Source organism: Podarcis raffonei, chromosome 2 (assembly GCF_027172205.1).
Source record: "Podarcis raffonei isolate rPodRaf1 chromosome 2, rPodRaf1.pri, whole genome shotgun sequence".
Classification (NCBI taxonomy): Eukaryota; Metazoa; Chordata; class Lepidosauria; order Squamata; family Lacertidae; genus Podarcis; species Podarcis raffonei.
Window position 1 is genome coordinate 58,920,123 of NC_070603.1, and position 14,971 is coordinate 58,935,093.

General features: G+C 44.8%; 1 protein-coding gene across 1 annotated transcript in view; it reads left to right on the top strand.

The window, feature by feature from the left end:
- JADE2 (jade family PHD finger 2) overlaps window positions 1-14,971 on the top strand; it is a 143,584-nt gene that overhangs the window by 76,279 nt on the left and 52,334 nt on the right. Inside the window, exon 5 of the mRNA XM_053376823.1 lies at window positions 3,232-3,401. Within this exon, the coding sequence (XP_053232798.1) occupies window positions 3,232-3,401 (170 nt within the window). The remainder of the gene's footprint in view (window positions 1-3,231; window positions 3,402-14,971) is intronic.

The window sequence follows — 14,971 nt, forward strand, 5'->3', positions numbered from 1 at the left end:
TCACAAAACAGGTGATGTCCACAGCCAGGACCACAATAGGATGGTGGATGGTGCAGCAAGAGCTGGCTGGTTTATGGAGACACTAAATAGCAAGGAAGTTGTCATTTTGTGGGGGGAAAAATACAAAATTCCTGAGCTTACCCACCTTTAGAAAAAGGGGCAGGAGGCTTAGAAAATAAGTGCTTTACCCTTAACAAGCACAGTTGTCAGTTTTTATTTTTTATAGACCAGAAGAAGCAGAATTCTTTGGGCTTATTGTCTCCTTCTGGAAGCCCTCAAAGTAAATGACTTTAATTGCTTGGCTTTGCCTACCTCAGCTGAGGCTGAAACAGCCTGTATTCACTTATCTTTTTGTATCATATATAAAAATCCCATGGTTATTTCCCCTCCCTTCTCTTCCTGAAGTGGTGGTTTGTACATGTGATTATTCTGAGTGATATCCTCAGCAAGCTCCAGGGAAAAGAAAGCCTCCAGTGTCATAGGAAACATTATGAGAAGATTGATGCAGGCAGATTTAGCCGTAGGTAGGGTTATTTGTTTGACTTCAGAATCAAAACATGTGGGAGGTTGTTGCCGACAGGCTTCTAGTAATGCTGGCAAAGCAACAACAAAAAAAGGGAAATAAAAGAATCACATCTAGTGGGAGGGTGGGAAGAACCACTTTAATTCATTGTGGTGTGAGCATAAGGCATTTGAGTTTCAGACAACCTTATGGGCCCAGCTCTACAAGCTCTACTACTGGTTGCACCCAGTAGCTTTTCCATAGATCAGGAGGTAAAAGCAGAAACTAAAAACATGACTCAGTCTGTGCGTTGAATGTGGCAATGTGTGCCATAGCAGGTGGATGGGAAGTAATGAAGCTGGAGGGAAGTAGTCAGGAATTGAGTTAATCATCCCCTGAATTTACTTCAGAAAGAAACTTGTAGTTTTCGGTCCAGTGTAACAGACAGAACAACAGAATTAGAGAAAAGGAAAGGCCAAAGGGCATCTTGTCCATCCCTGTAGACATATTCATGCAATTCATGGTGTCAGGATGGAATAGAGCCACAGGGTGTCATGGGGAGGCCGGTCGGATGTTAAATGAGCTCTTGTACCTTTAATGTGTGGAAGGAGGAATTTCAGCTGAAATTCCTAATTCTTCAGAGCTATTAAAGGTGCTTGAGCTCGTGTCTTCTTTTACATCTGGTCACCCTATTCTGTTCATATTTGTGGCAAGCCTCTGGTGCACCAGATGAAGAATGTTAGATTAAGACTCTAGTAAACACAATCCCATTACCATTGGGCCACAAATGCAGCACTAGAACAGAAAAACAATACGCTAATGTGGGAGAGTTTTTGGGTTTTGTTTGCTTCTTCCTTTGTTCTGGAGAGGTTGTTCAATTTTTTGCTATTGTAGTAGGGGGTTTTTTAAAGAAAAGAAAAGAAATAAAATCTTCTTATTTCCAGTCTTCTTTGTAAATAGTACACACACACCCCGTACTCTTAGGGCAATTGTAAGCATTAGGTTTATGTGGCATGTACTTCAAGATATTTTCAACCAGGCATGGTTGTCACCTATAGAGGTAAGAACCAATTAGAAAATCCAAATTAAGGAGTTACCTTCAGCAGTACAGTCGTACCTTGGAAGTTGAACGGAATCTGTTCCGGAAGTCCGTTGGACTTCCAAATCGCAGCTTCTGATTAGCTGCAGGAAACCGCAGAAGCCTGTTGCATGTTCGGGTTACAAAAGAACATTCGCAAACTGAAACAATCACTTCTGGGTTTGCAGCGTTCGGGAGCCAAAACATCCGGGTTCCAGGGTGTTCAACAACCAAGGTACGACTGTACAGTGGTACCTCAGGTTACATACACTTCAGGTTACAGATTCCGCTAACCCAGAAATATTACCTCAGGTTAAGAAATTGTGCAGCATCGGCAGCAGGAGACCCGTTAGCTAAAGTGGTGCTTCAGGTTAAGAACAGTTTTAGGTTAAGACCAGACCTCCAGAACGAATTAAGTTCTTAATCCAAGGTACCACTGTACTAGCTTTATGATTAGGTGGCCTATCTAAAAGGCCATCATATTCAATTATTTACTTTTATTATTTTATTGTTAATACAGGGGATTTCCTCTTGGACCAACTGTTTCGTGCCGTCTCTGGTCTCAGGCTCATCCTTAGAGATAATCTTGCAATTGTTTCCTGATAAACGCTGGAGTTACCTTTTGGTACAGCAGCTAAATCACTTAGGGTTGCATGCTAGAACCCAAGGTTCGGTTTGGGAAGGGCTTCTTCCTCAGTAATATTACCTGTGACTTAATAGTTGAGCAGCAGTTCCATGGTCCCTTGAAAGTTACACCTCTTGTGGTGCCAACACTAAAGGTGTCCCCGAAACCATTTGCCATGTGAATCACCTCAGCAGTCAGTTTTATCAGCAAGGTCAAGGGGGAAGTACTCAGAGCTTTGTAACAGTGTTGAATGGTTATATCTTTCTTGTCACTCAGAAACACCTTTTTCTTGACACTGCTGATTATAAAAACCCATTACGTAATCTTTATTCTCTTCATGTTAGGTCTTTTAAAAAGCACTTCCTGATTGTCAGAAAGGTCAATAGTTCCCAAACAAACCATTATTTTTGTGTCATTGGTTTTGACAGCACCTCAAAGGTCTTTCAAAGAGTCGGAAGTCAGTGCCACTTTTGAGGTGATTCTAAATTGGCTTTAATAATAAGCACATGCCCCAGATAATTTTCCCAGTCTGGCACTTCAGCCCTGTAGAATTTGAGAAATTTTGGGAAGTGATTCCTTTTAACTTCTTGGTCATTTGTTTGTTTTTGGTGTGCATCTGCAACTCATTGAACTCTTCAGCCAGAAATTACTAAAAACTAGCCATCTTTTCTCTTCACATCTTAACCAGCTTAACTATCACACCTTCTCTGAAGAAATCCTAGTGGCTATAGCTCTGTGAATATGCCAATAATCTTTCTAATTGATTTTTTAACAACTTCACAAAACTATGCTTCACAGGTTCCTTGAGAAAAGCCATAAGGGTTAAACCAGTTTCCATTTGTGGTATAAATGTTGCTAAATTATTCTGCTCCAAAATGGTAAATTTTATATCAAGATGAGTTGACATTTAGGCATAAATTAAGCTTAGACGTCTTAAATTTCAGTATTTAAATGCCCATTCTTGTAAAAAGGAACTTCTTGCTCCCTGTACCTCTCTTTTATGTCCATGCTTGTTTTCTTCCCTAGGATCGTTCCTGTTCTAGAACATTCATCACCACAAACCTCACCAAGCAACCTGTCCAGCTCTGACAGTTTAGATGTCACCAGGACATACTCCCAAAGAGCAAGTCGCTATGACCTGGATGAAATCGATGCTTGCTGGCTGGAACTCTTCAACATGGAGCTTAAGGAAATGGGTAAGTGTTGTTGTTGTTGATGTTTTTAATTCTCTCTTGGGTTGCACACTCACCAGTCTTAAACCAAAGACACATTTTCAAACCAGTAGGCTTTCGTGCATATTGTTGAAAAAAGAAGGGGAAAAACTGTCCCAGTCTATGAAGGATGATGATCTTTGAGAAGTTGAAAGGCAATAGGCAAAAGTCAATCTAGATGGAGGATAAGGCTGCAGTTGGTTACTGGACATTGTCTATTCTCTGCCTCCACATCAGAGGTAGTATGCTTCCAAATACCAGTTGCAGGAAACCATGGTATGCTGGGAATGCTCTTCTGCTCATGTTCTGTTTGTAGGTTTCCCACAGGCATCTGGTTGGCCATTTTGAAAACAGGATGCTGCACTAGATGGGCCTTTGACCTGATCAGCAGGCTTTTCTTATGTTCTTACTGATATATTTTTTAATAGCACCTATTACTTTGGGATTATTGTGACTTTTTCATATCCTACAAATGTTATAAGCAAAAAAGGGAGGAGGAGAAGATGTATTCTTACTTTAGCAGTACATTATTTTCCTAGGACAATTATTTTGTGCTAGTGGACATATCTGCCAATCACTTTGTTGCAGATTTGGGTAGAGTGAGTTTGGGGACAACCCCATGGACCAGGACTCTGTATGTTACCAAGGCAAGATAGCTCCACGTTACTGATTTCCTCTAGCCTCCTGCTGTTCTGGTGAAGGGTCATATTTGTGAGCATACCTCACCATAGCCTATCTGAGCCTTCAATATACTCAGTTCTGTGAAGTGGGATGGTGCTGTGGCCTCCAGTTTTTGCAAGGTTGACACAGCCGTTTACCAAACGTATTACAGGAAATAAGCTGGGAATTTACCACATATCTCCTTCACTAAGGGTTTTCCCCCCTTCTCAGGACTAAGCTATATTTATTCAGTATACATGCACAGCCCCCACAATCACACTCTTATGAAAGATCGAGTTGAGGTAGATGTCACAGCGTGTGTGTAAAGGTGTGATAAACTCCATAACACATTTATGTCATTTCTCTAGGGCTGTGTCCTACATTTTTATCCTACACTAAAGTTGCAAGCCTGCGCAAACTTATTTCTGAGTACGCCACATTAAAGACAGTAGAAATAGGACTGTAAAGCAGTCCGGGAAGTTTTGACTTAGAAGTGTCCAAAGTCTTGCTTTAATTAGTACCTTGTTTCCCTTCCCTTCCATTGCTGGTTCCAGAAATTCTCATATTGCAGTAGGAATTCCCTGCTTAAAAGTGGGTATGGGGACAGATCTGTAGCCATATGGATTGTAGATTTGTTGGCACATTGGTCCGAAAATACAAGCTTTCCAAGAAGTCAAGTGACACCTTATTGGGGCCATCCTGAGAAAATAAGGCAGCATTAGAGTTGTACCAAATTAGGACCCTAATAGGGGTCCTAATTTTAGCTTATGGAAGGCAGTGTATTGGCTGTTGCCTGATCCTCATCTTGTATATTCAATTTTAAAAACAAACTAGTTTTTGTCCTCAAAGGAAAAACAACAATGAAGAATTGCACAGAAGCTTACTGCTACATAGAGGGTAAGGAAAAATACCTATAAGAACCTCTAGGCATGTCATCACCTGCCTGATGACATGGAATTGCTCTACCTAGTATAATTTCTAATGCCTTTTCCATGCTAGTTTATATCCTCCACCCCTGAGATGGGATTTTTAGCTGTGCTGATTACACATGCCTCCCAGAAATAAACAAATATTCTACTTTTCTGGAGTACTTTCAATATAAAGTAGACATCTCTACCCAGAAGCAGAAAAGCCTCAATATAAACAAAATGTACAATTAATTCATCAAGCACAAAACAGAAAAAGTCCATTTTCTTTATCAGAAGCTCATGCTGGCTATCAGCTCCCCTACTTGGTGGAAATACGCAATGTAAAGAGCTGCCAGCCGATAACGTGATGAACATTTAACTGTGTCTGATGGTTTTATTGGTTGCTGCTGCTGCCATGTGCGATAATAAAGAAAGTTGGTCTAAAGTAATTTGGATCAAACACTGAACTACATTCACATATAGGACATTATAGGCAGCATAAGACTGTTTTCCTTTTAAGCAGAAGCTGGGCCATTTATGTTTTTATTAAGATTTCACGCCATATATTGTGATCTCCGTTTAATCCAAAGCTATTGTATGATTGTGACTAGTGAGACTTCAAAGGCATGAAAAGTCCCTTCGCTGTTACATAGCCATCTCTCTCTTCCCCCCCCCACAGAGCCCCCCTTCTTTTCTATCTTCCTGATTCACTAGCTGAGCTCAGTCTCTTTCTGCCACAAATATATTCTCAGAGAATTTGCAAAAAGGTTTTATCTAGTGAAGTCATCCCATTACTGCAAGGACTTCCACCTGTAGCTCACAGGTCCTTCCAATGAATCTCAAAGTTAATCTTTCCTTTGACACAAACTTCTCTGCATCACTGCACATAGGGCTGAGCTTAGATTTTCAGTGTCCATATTCTCGTGCTCCTGCTCCCTCCTCTGTGGTTGGCATCTTAGGCTCCTCCTTGGGCCACAGTGGCAACAGCTATGGGCACTACTGCTTTACAAGAACACCATTTCATAACTTATTCCCCACAAGAGACAGAGAAACAGTGGGAAACCAATGACCTCCCCCCCATCCTAGTATATTTGAAGAGGACCTCCAGCTCCTATTGCAAGCAAAGTCTTAGCCCAGCTCAGAGCCATAGTAAGATAATTTATTCCTTTTTTTGCCTTTAGAGGCAAGCAGAACAACTTTTCCAGGTCTGTTCTTCTATACCTCTTGGGGGCTAGTTGAGAAGCTGATGACCCCATTGCCTGCCTCAAGCATTATACCATGGAAATATCTATTCGTGCTGCAGACACTCAGAAGGAGATATGATCATTCCAACTGAGTTCCACCTTTTGTTGTGATAGGGGTACTTTTTCTTTAGCAGTTGCCCAATGGCCCCAAATACTGCAAATCCAGCTTTTCCAAGTAGCCCTACTTCCAAAGATTTAACACAGCCCTAACTAGAAGAGTTACCTGGCCTGTTTATTGAAACGCTAAGACTCTTCAAGGTATATTCCATGCTGATGGTCCTAGGCTGCTGTCCTACTCTCGGACTAAGTCCCATTGAATTCCTTAGGGCTTATTTTTTGAACGTACGTAGGATCATTTTGTTTTGTTAATTTGTTAATTAGTTACAGGATGTAACTGGAAGTAGGCGATGTCTTTAGTCACCCGAGAAGAAGCGGGTATGAAACAGTTCCAGAGGGATGGTCGCAAGATCACATGTTCTAAATGAGTTGTTCTTTAATACCTCTGAACTTAGAGTAATGAAGGATGTAACTGCACTATAATGTCCTCTATAATCTACTGGGGAAGGTAGAAAATAATAGAAAAAGAACCAGCAGGGAGACTCCCAAGAGAACGTGTGGCTTTAAGCCAGAGAGCCCAGAGTCTGAAAACACAAATAGCAGCTTGCCCTAGAATCAAGAGTCTCCAAAGAAAGCTCTTTAAAAATGGACAACTGACTAAAGGAACTTTTAAGAGCTAAATACACATAAATAAACCACAGCAATGCTGATGAAGGGAAAACCAGAAAGCCCTGTGTGGTTTGTTTGATGGCAATAAAATAAGTGGGCCACAGATTCAGCAAAAGATTTATAGCAGGTGTCTTGGCAGTTTCTAGTACAGGAAATCAGCAAGCAGGCAAGGTAGATGCTTCTTGTTTTAAAAGCCAGCTTGTGTAAAAATATTCATTGGACTGTAAGATGTCATGATACTGTATATTAAAGATTGCCTTAATATATCCTTTCATATTCAGTCATGATGCTATAATTCATAGGATGCAGATGTGTGTGTTTGTAGGTGTTTGTGTAGGTGTAGACTATAGGCAACAAAATGATATCAAATTACTAGTGAAAGACTCAGAGACCACAATATGTTATTTTCAAATCAACTGTGTAATGCACTTCAGATTGTTCGTCTAAAGTATCCTGTGGATCTTGGAATTCAGAATCAAAGGCTTCCCTACTGAACTGTCTGACCAAAGACTTGGAAAGCATGCTGTGACATCAGAGCAACTAAGCCAATTGCAATCGGAGAGTTAAAATATTGGGGAACTTCTTTAGGCATTTAATGGCATAGAGATCCTTGCATCTTTAGGGTAAGGAACCTGGCCACCTGCAAGAGTAACAAGCCTACTGTGGCATGAGAGCAAGTCAGCCATTAGCATCAATAGTAGCAGAGCAATCAGAGGGGGATGCAGTACTGTCAAAAAAGAAGTTTAACAGCATTCATTGTCTGTCATCCAGGCAGGATCGCACATATTAATATTGAACTATCAAGTCATATGAGTGACTGATTTTCAATACATATGTCTAAGCAATACAGAATTCATAAGAATCAGTGCTAAATTCTGTTACCTGTATAAATTATACAAATTGGACAACTTCACATACTTTATTTTGCAATTTAACAAATTTGCATAATTCAAACATGGGGAAGGCAAGGAACCACTGGAAATTTTTGACATCACTTGTCTGACTTCTTGATATCTCAGCACAATTTAAAGCATATATTTCACACTATTTATGCCATTTCAAGCATATCTTCAAATCCATAAGAAGCAGAAATTACTCTTTTTAAAGCTGAAAGCTGATATTCTCAGGGAGTTGAATTCTCTGCTTTTTCCTGCAATATGACTATTGTTTGTGCCAGAGGTTTTCAACCTTTTAAAGTCTACAGCTCAAAATCTTCCCTTATTGAGTGTTCCCTCATTCTAGAAACTGTCCAGCACTGGCATTTTCATTCCTCCATCACTCTTGAGTATGGTAGACAAAAGTGTGTCAACTAGCCCTGGTAGAACGCTGAATGCACCTGGTCCTGTGGTACAAAGATCTTACTAAGACTGATAAGCTTAATGGTACTTGGTAACTCCCCCAGGTGTTTGTTACTTGATCTGAAGGGCACATTCAAACTCCAGTGTGGTGTAATGGTTAAGAGCGGTAGTCTCGTAATCTGGGGAACCGGCTTCGCGTCTCCGCTCCTCCACATGCAGCTGCTGGGTGACCTTGGCCCAGTCACACTTCTTTGTTTTTTTAAAAATAATATTTATTACTTTTGAAGATTACAGAAAAAGAAGAAAAAAGAAAAATAAAGACAAGAAAGAAAGGGGGGGGGGAAACAAAAAAGTGAAAAAACACCACAATACAATACAGTATACAAATATTATAAAACCCACCCCAAACCCATTAGATTAAACACATGACTTAAAACAAAAACAGTTTAAAATACATCTCTCCTTTTCCATATTCTATCCTTCATTTCCTTGTTTCCTCGACTTCGTCACACCTCCCTTTTTGTATTCCAGTTCTTCTAATTGTTTCAGCAAATCCTTTCCATCTTTCTCTGTTTTTTATCATCTTGTAAATAACACATTTTAACCTTATTTCCCTTTAAGACTAAATTACTTATCTATACTTAACTTCTTCTAACATTTCACTAAATCCCTATAATATCATTCCACAGTTTTTCTAACAGTCATTAATTTTACAAAATTTCTAAATATGAAATTTAACTTCCCAGTCTTCTTCCACCCTCTCTTTTCCCTGGTTTCGGATTCTGCCAGTCCTTTCCGTCAGATCCATGTAGTCCATCAACCTGGAAATCTTATATCCAAGGCTCTTAATTCTTTTCCAAGTCCCTTCTGCGGATCTTCTTCGTATTCTTTAATACTCAGGAGCAAATCTCGGGTAAACTCCAACCAAACAAAACTTTTCTTCCTTCTGAACAGCTCAGCCAAGTTTCCATAATTGAAACTAAAGTCCATAAGGTATTTCAGGACGTATTTCAGAATTCCTCCAAATCCATAGGCCCCCAAAGCTTCAAGTTCCTGCAGGCCCAAACCCATGTCCCAAAAGTCAGTTGGTCCCTGAATATAGGGATCTTTCCAACTTTCGTTCTTCAGTCCAAGCCAGGGTCCAAACCTCAAAATCTGGCTTTTGCTAGAATCAATCATGCAAGGCCTCAATTTATAATCCTCAATTTGCTTCTGTAGAACTGAGGGTCCTGCTTGAACTACCTTAGATTTCGCAACGGCATCCTTCTCCTTTTCCTCCACCATTTGTCCTACCAAGGTATATTCCTGTTCCAAGTCCTGAATTATTTCTGTATTGTTGCTTGCTTTTTGATTCAAATTGGTCACTTTCTGTTCCCGGCTGTCAATTTTGGAAATCATGTGTCAGGGAACTGCCATCTGAGACTAAGGAGGTGAAAGGGCTCATGGAGGGTGAGAGAGACCATTCAGCGGAGGAGGGGACCAGCAGGGGGAGAAGTGGAGTTCCAAGGGAAAGTGAGTCGGAGGGAGGGCTCAGAGACACTTCAAGCGGGAGCAGCGGGGAGATTTCAGGACCTCCTGTAGGGACACCCACTCCTCGGCGGAAACTGTCACGCCGAGAGTCCAGAAGACGCGTTTCCGTTAAGGAGCTTTTATGCTGGAAGAAGTTCCGTAAATGCCCACTGTCCGATTCAACGAGCGATTGATGGAGTCATGTTTAAGGAGCTCCATCACAGACAGAGGTTTGGGGACTTAGCCAAACTCTGAGGGATTAGGATTTTACGCACAAGCAGCTCATCATCCCATCACAGCAATCGGACAGTCCCTGAAAGCAGCTTGTGCAGAGAGGCATCATGAGTAACCCAGCCGGAGCCGGAGGAGCAGCAGGAGCTGGAGAGGGTCCAAGCCTGGAAGAAAGGTACAGAGTGTTGGAACTCCAGCTAGCAATGCAAACGGCGAGGCTAGAAGAAAGGAGGGCGCAGGATGCAGAAAAGGCAAAAGGCGCTACACTAGCAAGAAAGATGCCAGGAATGGTGCAGAAGTTTGGGGGGGACCCCAGGAACTACCAAGCCTTTAGGACAGAGATGCAGTATGCTCTTGAACTGCAGTTTAATGACTTTCCCGACGAGGCATCGAGAGTGGCGTTTGTGATTGGCCATCTCGAAGGAGGGGCGAGAGATTGGGTCAGACCCCTGATGGCAGGGAATAGTGACATGCTGAAGGACGCGAGGAAGTTTTTTCGCGCCATGGATTTGATGTTTTCCAGCGAGATTGAACAGGGGCTGGTGCGCAGACAATTGATGGCGTGCAAACAGGGAAGCCGATCGGTTCGTGAGTACTGGACTGAGTTTACAATGTTGATACATAGATTGGGGTGGGACCTTTCGGCGGAACCCATTCAAATGCTCTTTGAAGAGGGGCTTTCTTCGGCGGTGAAAGATGAACTTTCCCGGGCGCCCAGGGCGGAGTCTATGGACCAGCTGACCAAATCAGCGCTGACCATTGGAGCACGCCAGGAGGCAAGAGCCTTGGAGAAGCGGGAGGGGAAAGGAGAGCGTTGGAGGGATTTCCGCATTCCAGAGATTCCAGAACCAAGTTTCCCGCCAGGAGAGCCGATGGAAGTTGGAACAGCGCGCGCGCGCGCAGTTTCAAATCCCAGTGAAGGGAGGAAGAAGGAGGGAAAGAGCGCCAAGAAATGTTATCTCTGCCAGCAGCCAGGTCACTTTGCCAGAGTCTGCCCGCAAAGAAAGGAATGGCAAGGGATGGCTGGAGCTGTTGGGGGGAAGGAGGAGGAAGTCCAGGAGCCAGTAAAAGCCAACGCCTGTCTGCCTCTGTCAGGGCACTGCAGACAGGCCAAGGAGCAGTAAAAGTGCCCACTCCGGAACCTCCAAGACCAGCCCTAGTAATAGAGGTGTTGCTAGAGCTGGCAAACGGATACCCACTAAAGACTAAGGCGCTGCTGGACTCAGGCAGCTCCTGTAATTTTATGAGCAAGGAGTTTGCAGCTGAACACCAGATACAGACACTCCCTTTAAGCAACCCCCTGCAGGTCACCACGATCGATGGGAGGGAGCTGCTGGGAGGAGAAGTCAGCCTACAAACCGTCCCAATGGTTATGAGGGTGGCCAGGCACACTGAGAGGATAGCGTTCAATGTAGCCACCCTGGGAGGGGCTCCAGTCATTTTGGGAATGAGCTGGCTAGCGTTGCATGACCCGCTAGTGGGCTGGCATCAGAGAGTGGTCTCCTTTGGGTCAGCACATTGTCTGGAACACTGCAGAGAGGGAAAGGTGCCAGAAGGGGCAAAAGCCTCTCTAGCAGGGACGGAAGTGGCGGACAAAGGGAAGGTGCCCAAACAATACGCTGACCTGAGCAAGGTCTTCAGTGAAAGGGAAGCAGATAAATTACCACCGCACAGAGACTTTGACTGCCAAATTAATCTGGTCCCTGGGGCCCAGCTCCCCGTGGGCAAGCTGTACGCCATGTCAGACAGGGAAATGCAGGAGTTAAGGGAGTTTATTGATAAAAACCTGAAGAGGGGCTTCATCAGAGAGTCCAGAGCGGTGGGGGGGAGCCCAGTGTTTTTTGTGGACAAAAAAAACACGGATAAACCGAGATTGGTCGTGGACTACCGGGCCCTAAATGCCGTGTCAGAACCAGTGACTTTCCCCATGCCCAGGATTGATGACATTTTGACCAGGGTGAGGAAGGGAAAGATATTCACGAAGCTGGACCTGAGAGGAGCATACAACCTGATACGAATAAAGAAGGGGGATGAATGGAAAACCACCATGTTCACCCCTTTGGGGGCGTTTGAATATCTCGTTATGCCATTCGGATTACAATCAGGCTCCGCCTGTTTTCAATCGCTCATGAACCACGTACTGGGACCTTTGCTCTACAAGAATTGCGTGGCCTTCCTCGATGACGTGCTGATATATTCAGAGAATGAGGAGCAGCATGTAAAGGATGTCAGGGAAGTGCTGAGCCAGCTGCAAGCAAACCAGTTGTGGGTGAAATTGGAGAAGTGTCAGTTCCACACCAAGGAGGTGGAATTCCTGGGGTACCGCTTATCAGACAAGGGATTAGCCATGGATCCAGGGAAGGTCCAGGCGGTGCTGGAATGGAAGACACCGAAAACGAAAAAAGATGTGCAAAGGTTCTTAGGGTTTGGGAACTTTTACCGTAAATTCATCAAGAACTTTGCCCACTTAACGGCTCCCATCACGGACTGTCTAAGCAGCAAGAAGAAATTCGTTTGGACGGCGGAGGCGGAGCATGCTTTTGAGGAATTGAAAAGGGCATTCGCTTCGGAAGAACAGCTCCTGCATGTGGATTTACAAAAACCCATGAGAGTGGAAACTGATGCCTCAGACCGGGCGGTGGGGGCGGTGCTGCTTCAGCCAGGGAGCAATAAGTCGGAATGGAGACCGTGTGCCTTCTTTTCGCGTAAGCTGAACAAATCCGAGAGGAACTACACGGTATATGACCGAGAACTACTCGCCATTCACGAAGCGTTCCGGAGATGGAGACACTTACTAATTGGCGCACAACATAAGGTGCAAGTGTGTACGGACCACAAGAATTTGGAGTATTGGAGAACGGCACGGGTGCTCAACCAACGACAAGTGAGATGGGCCCAGGAGTTCTCCAAATTCCATTTTGAAATTTGCTATGTGCCAGGTCCAGAAAACATCAGAGCGGACGCTCTCTCTCGCAAACCTGAATATTTGGAGGGGGAGGGAGCGCCGGAAGAGAGACATATTATCCCAGAGGACCACTGGGTGTGTGGTGCGGCCTGGGTGGGGCAAAGAGAACTGGTAGAGGGAACGGTAAATGATGAGTACGCCCAGGACAAGCTCAGAGGTCTAAGGAGAGAGGGAGAAGACCCCAGGGGTTTTGAAGAAAGAAACGGGGCATTGTATTACAGAGGGGCGCTATATATACCCGAAGGGGAATTGAGGGGGAGAGTACTCAAACAGCTGCACGACAATCCCACAGCGGGGCATTTTGGGCAACACAAGACCATGTGGTTGGTGACCAGGGAGTTTTGGTGGCCCAAGGTGAGGGAGGATGTACGGGAGTATGTGAGAAGGTGTGACCAATGCCAGAGAGCCAAAGGAGAAAGGCGGGCACCAGCGGGGTTATTAGAACCGTTACCCACACCAGAACGACCGTGGGAGGCGGTGTCGATAGATTTTATGACTGATCTGCCCAAATCCCAGGGGAAAACCGCCATACTAGTCGTAGTAGACCTGTTAACTAAGATGGGTCACTTTGTAGCTTGCTCACATGCAGTCACGGCGGAAGAAACAGCGAAATTGTTTGTAGAACATATTTTCAGACTGCATGGCGCCCCCTTGAGGGTGGTTTCCGACAGAGGGAAACAGTTCACGTCCAGATTCTGGAGGAAACTTATGAGCTTATTGCACGTAGAGGTCAACTTTTCGACTGCCAGGCACCCTGAGACCAATGGGCAGGCGGAGAGAGCAAACGGTATTCTCCAACAATACCTGAGGTGTTATGTCAATGACAGAGAGAACGATTGGGTCGAAAAGTTGGCACTAGCAGAATTTGCTTACAATAATGCTGAGAATGTGTCCACCGGGATGAGCCCCTTTTTGGCTAATTATGGGTGCCACCCCAGGGCGTTTCCAGGGGAAGGAGGGGAAAGATGGAGTGTTCCGGCCGCGGAACTTTTTGTAGAAGAAATGGAAGCGATCCATCGTCAACTCCAACTCAACTTAGAAAGGGCCAAGGAAGAATATAAGAGGCAGGCAGACAAGAGCAGAAGGGAAGGTGAAACAATTAGGGTGGGGAGTCGGGTCTGGCTATCAACCCAAGGGTTGCTGTTCAAGGGGGGTTGCAAGAAATTGAGACCCAAAAGATTGGGACCATTTGAGGTCATCCAACAGGTAAACCCAGTGGCGTTCAGACTCCGGTTACCGAACCACATGAAACTGCACCCAGTATTCCACAGGTCATTACTGTCACCATACAGGGGGGAAGGTGAAGGGGTATCCACACGGGGGCCAGCCATAGAAGAAAGGGAAAGCCGCAACCATGTGGCGGAAATCATCGACTCCAGGTGGAAGGGTAATCAGGTGGAGTATTTGGTCGCGTGGGAAGGGGAACCGGAGTCGGAAAACACCTGGGTGAAGGCAGAGGAGGTCCGTGACGAGATCTTGATCGAAACGTTCCACCAAAGGTTCCCCAGGAAACCTCAGCCAGTAGCGAGGTTTCGGAGGGAGTACTTTGGCACCACCGACGATGAGGAGGAACTGGAGGGATTCAGGGAATCGGAGTTGGAAGGAGGAACAGACTCCGATGAGGAGGAGTACTTGGAAACCGGAGACAGCAAAAGGTGGAGGGAAGTGTTCGAAACTTCGGAAGATGAGGGAGGTTCCTTCAGGGGTTTTGCTCCCTCGCCTCCCGCAGAGGAGGGGAGGGAAGGGGGTGAAGGGGGCCCTGGAGGGGAGGTGGATGTCAGGGAACTGCCATCTGAGACTAAGGAGGTGAAAGGGCTCATGGAGGGTGAGAGAGACCATTCAGCGGAGGAGGGGACCAGCAGGGGGAGAAGTGGAGTTCCAAGGGAAAGTGAGTCGGAGGGAGGGCTCAGAGACACTTCAAGCGGGAGCAGCGGGGAGATTTCAGGACCTCCTGTAGGGACACCCACTCCTCGGCGGAAACTGTCACGCCGAGAGTCCAGAAGACGCGTTTCCG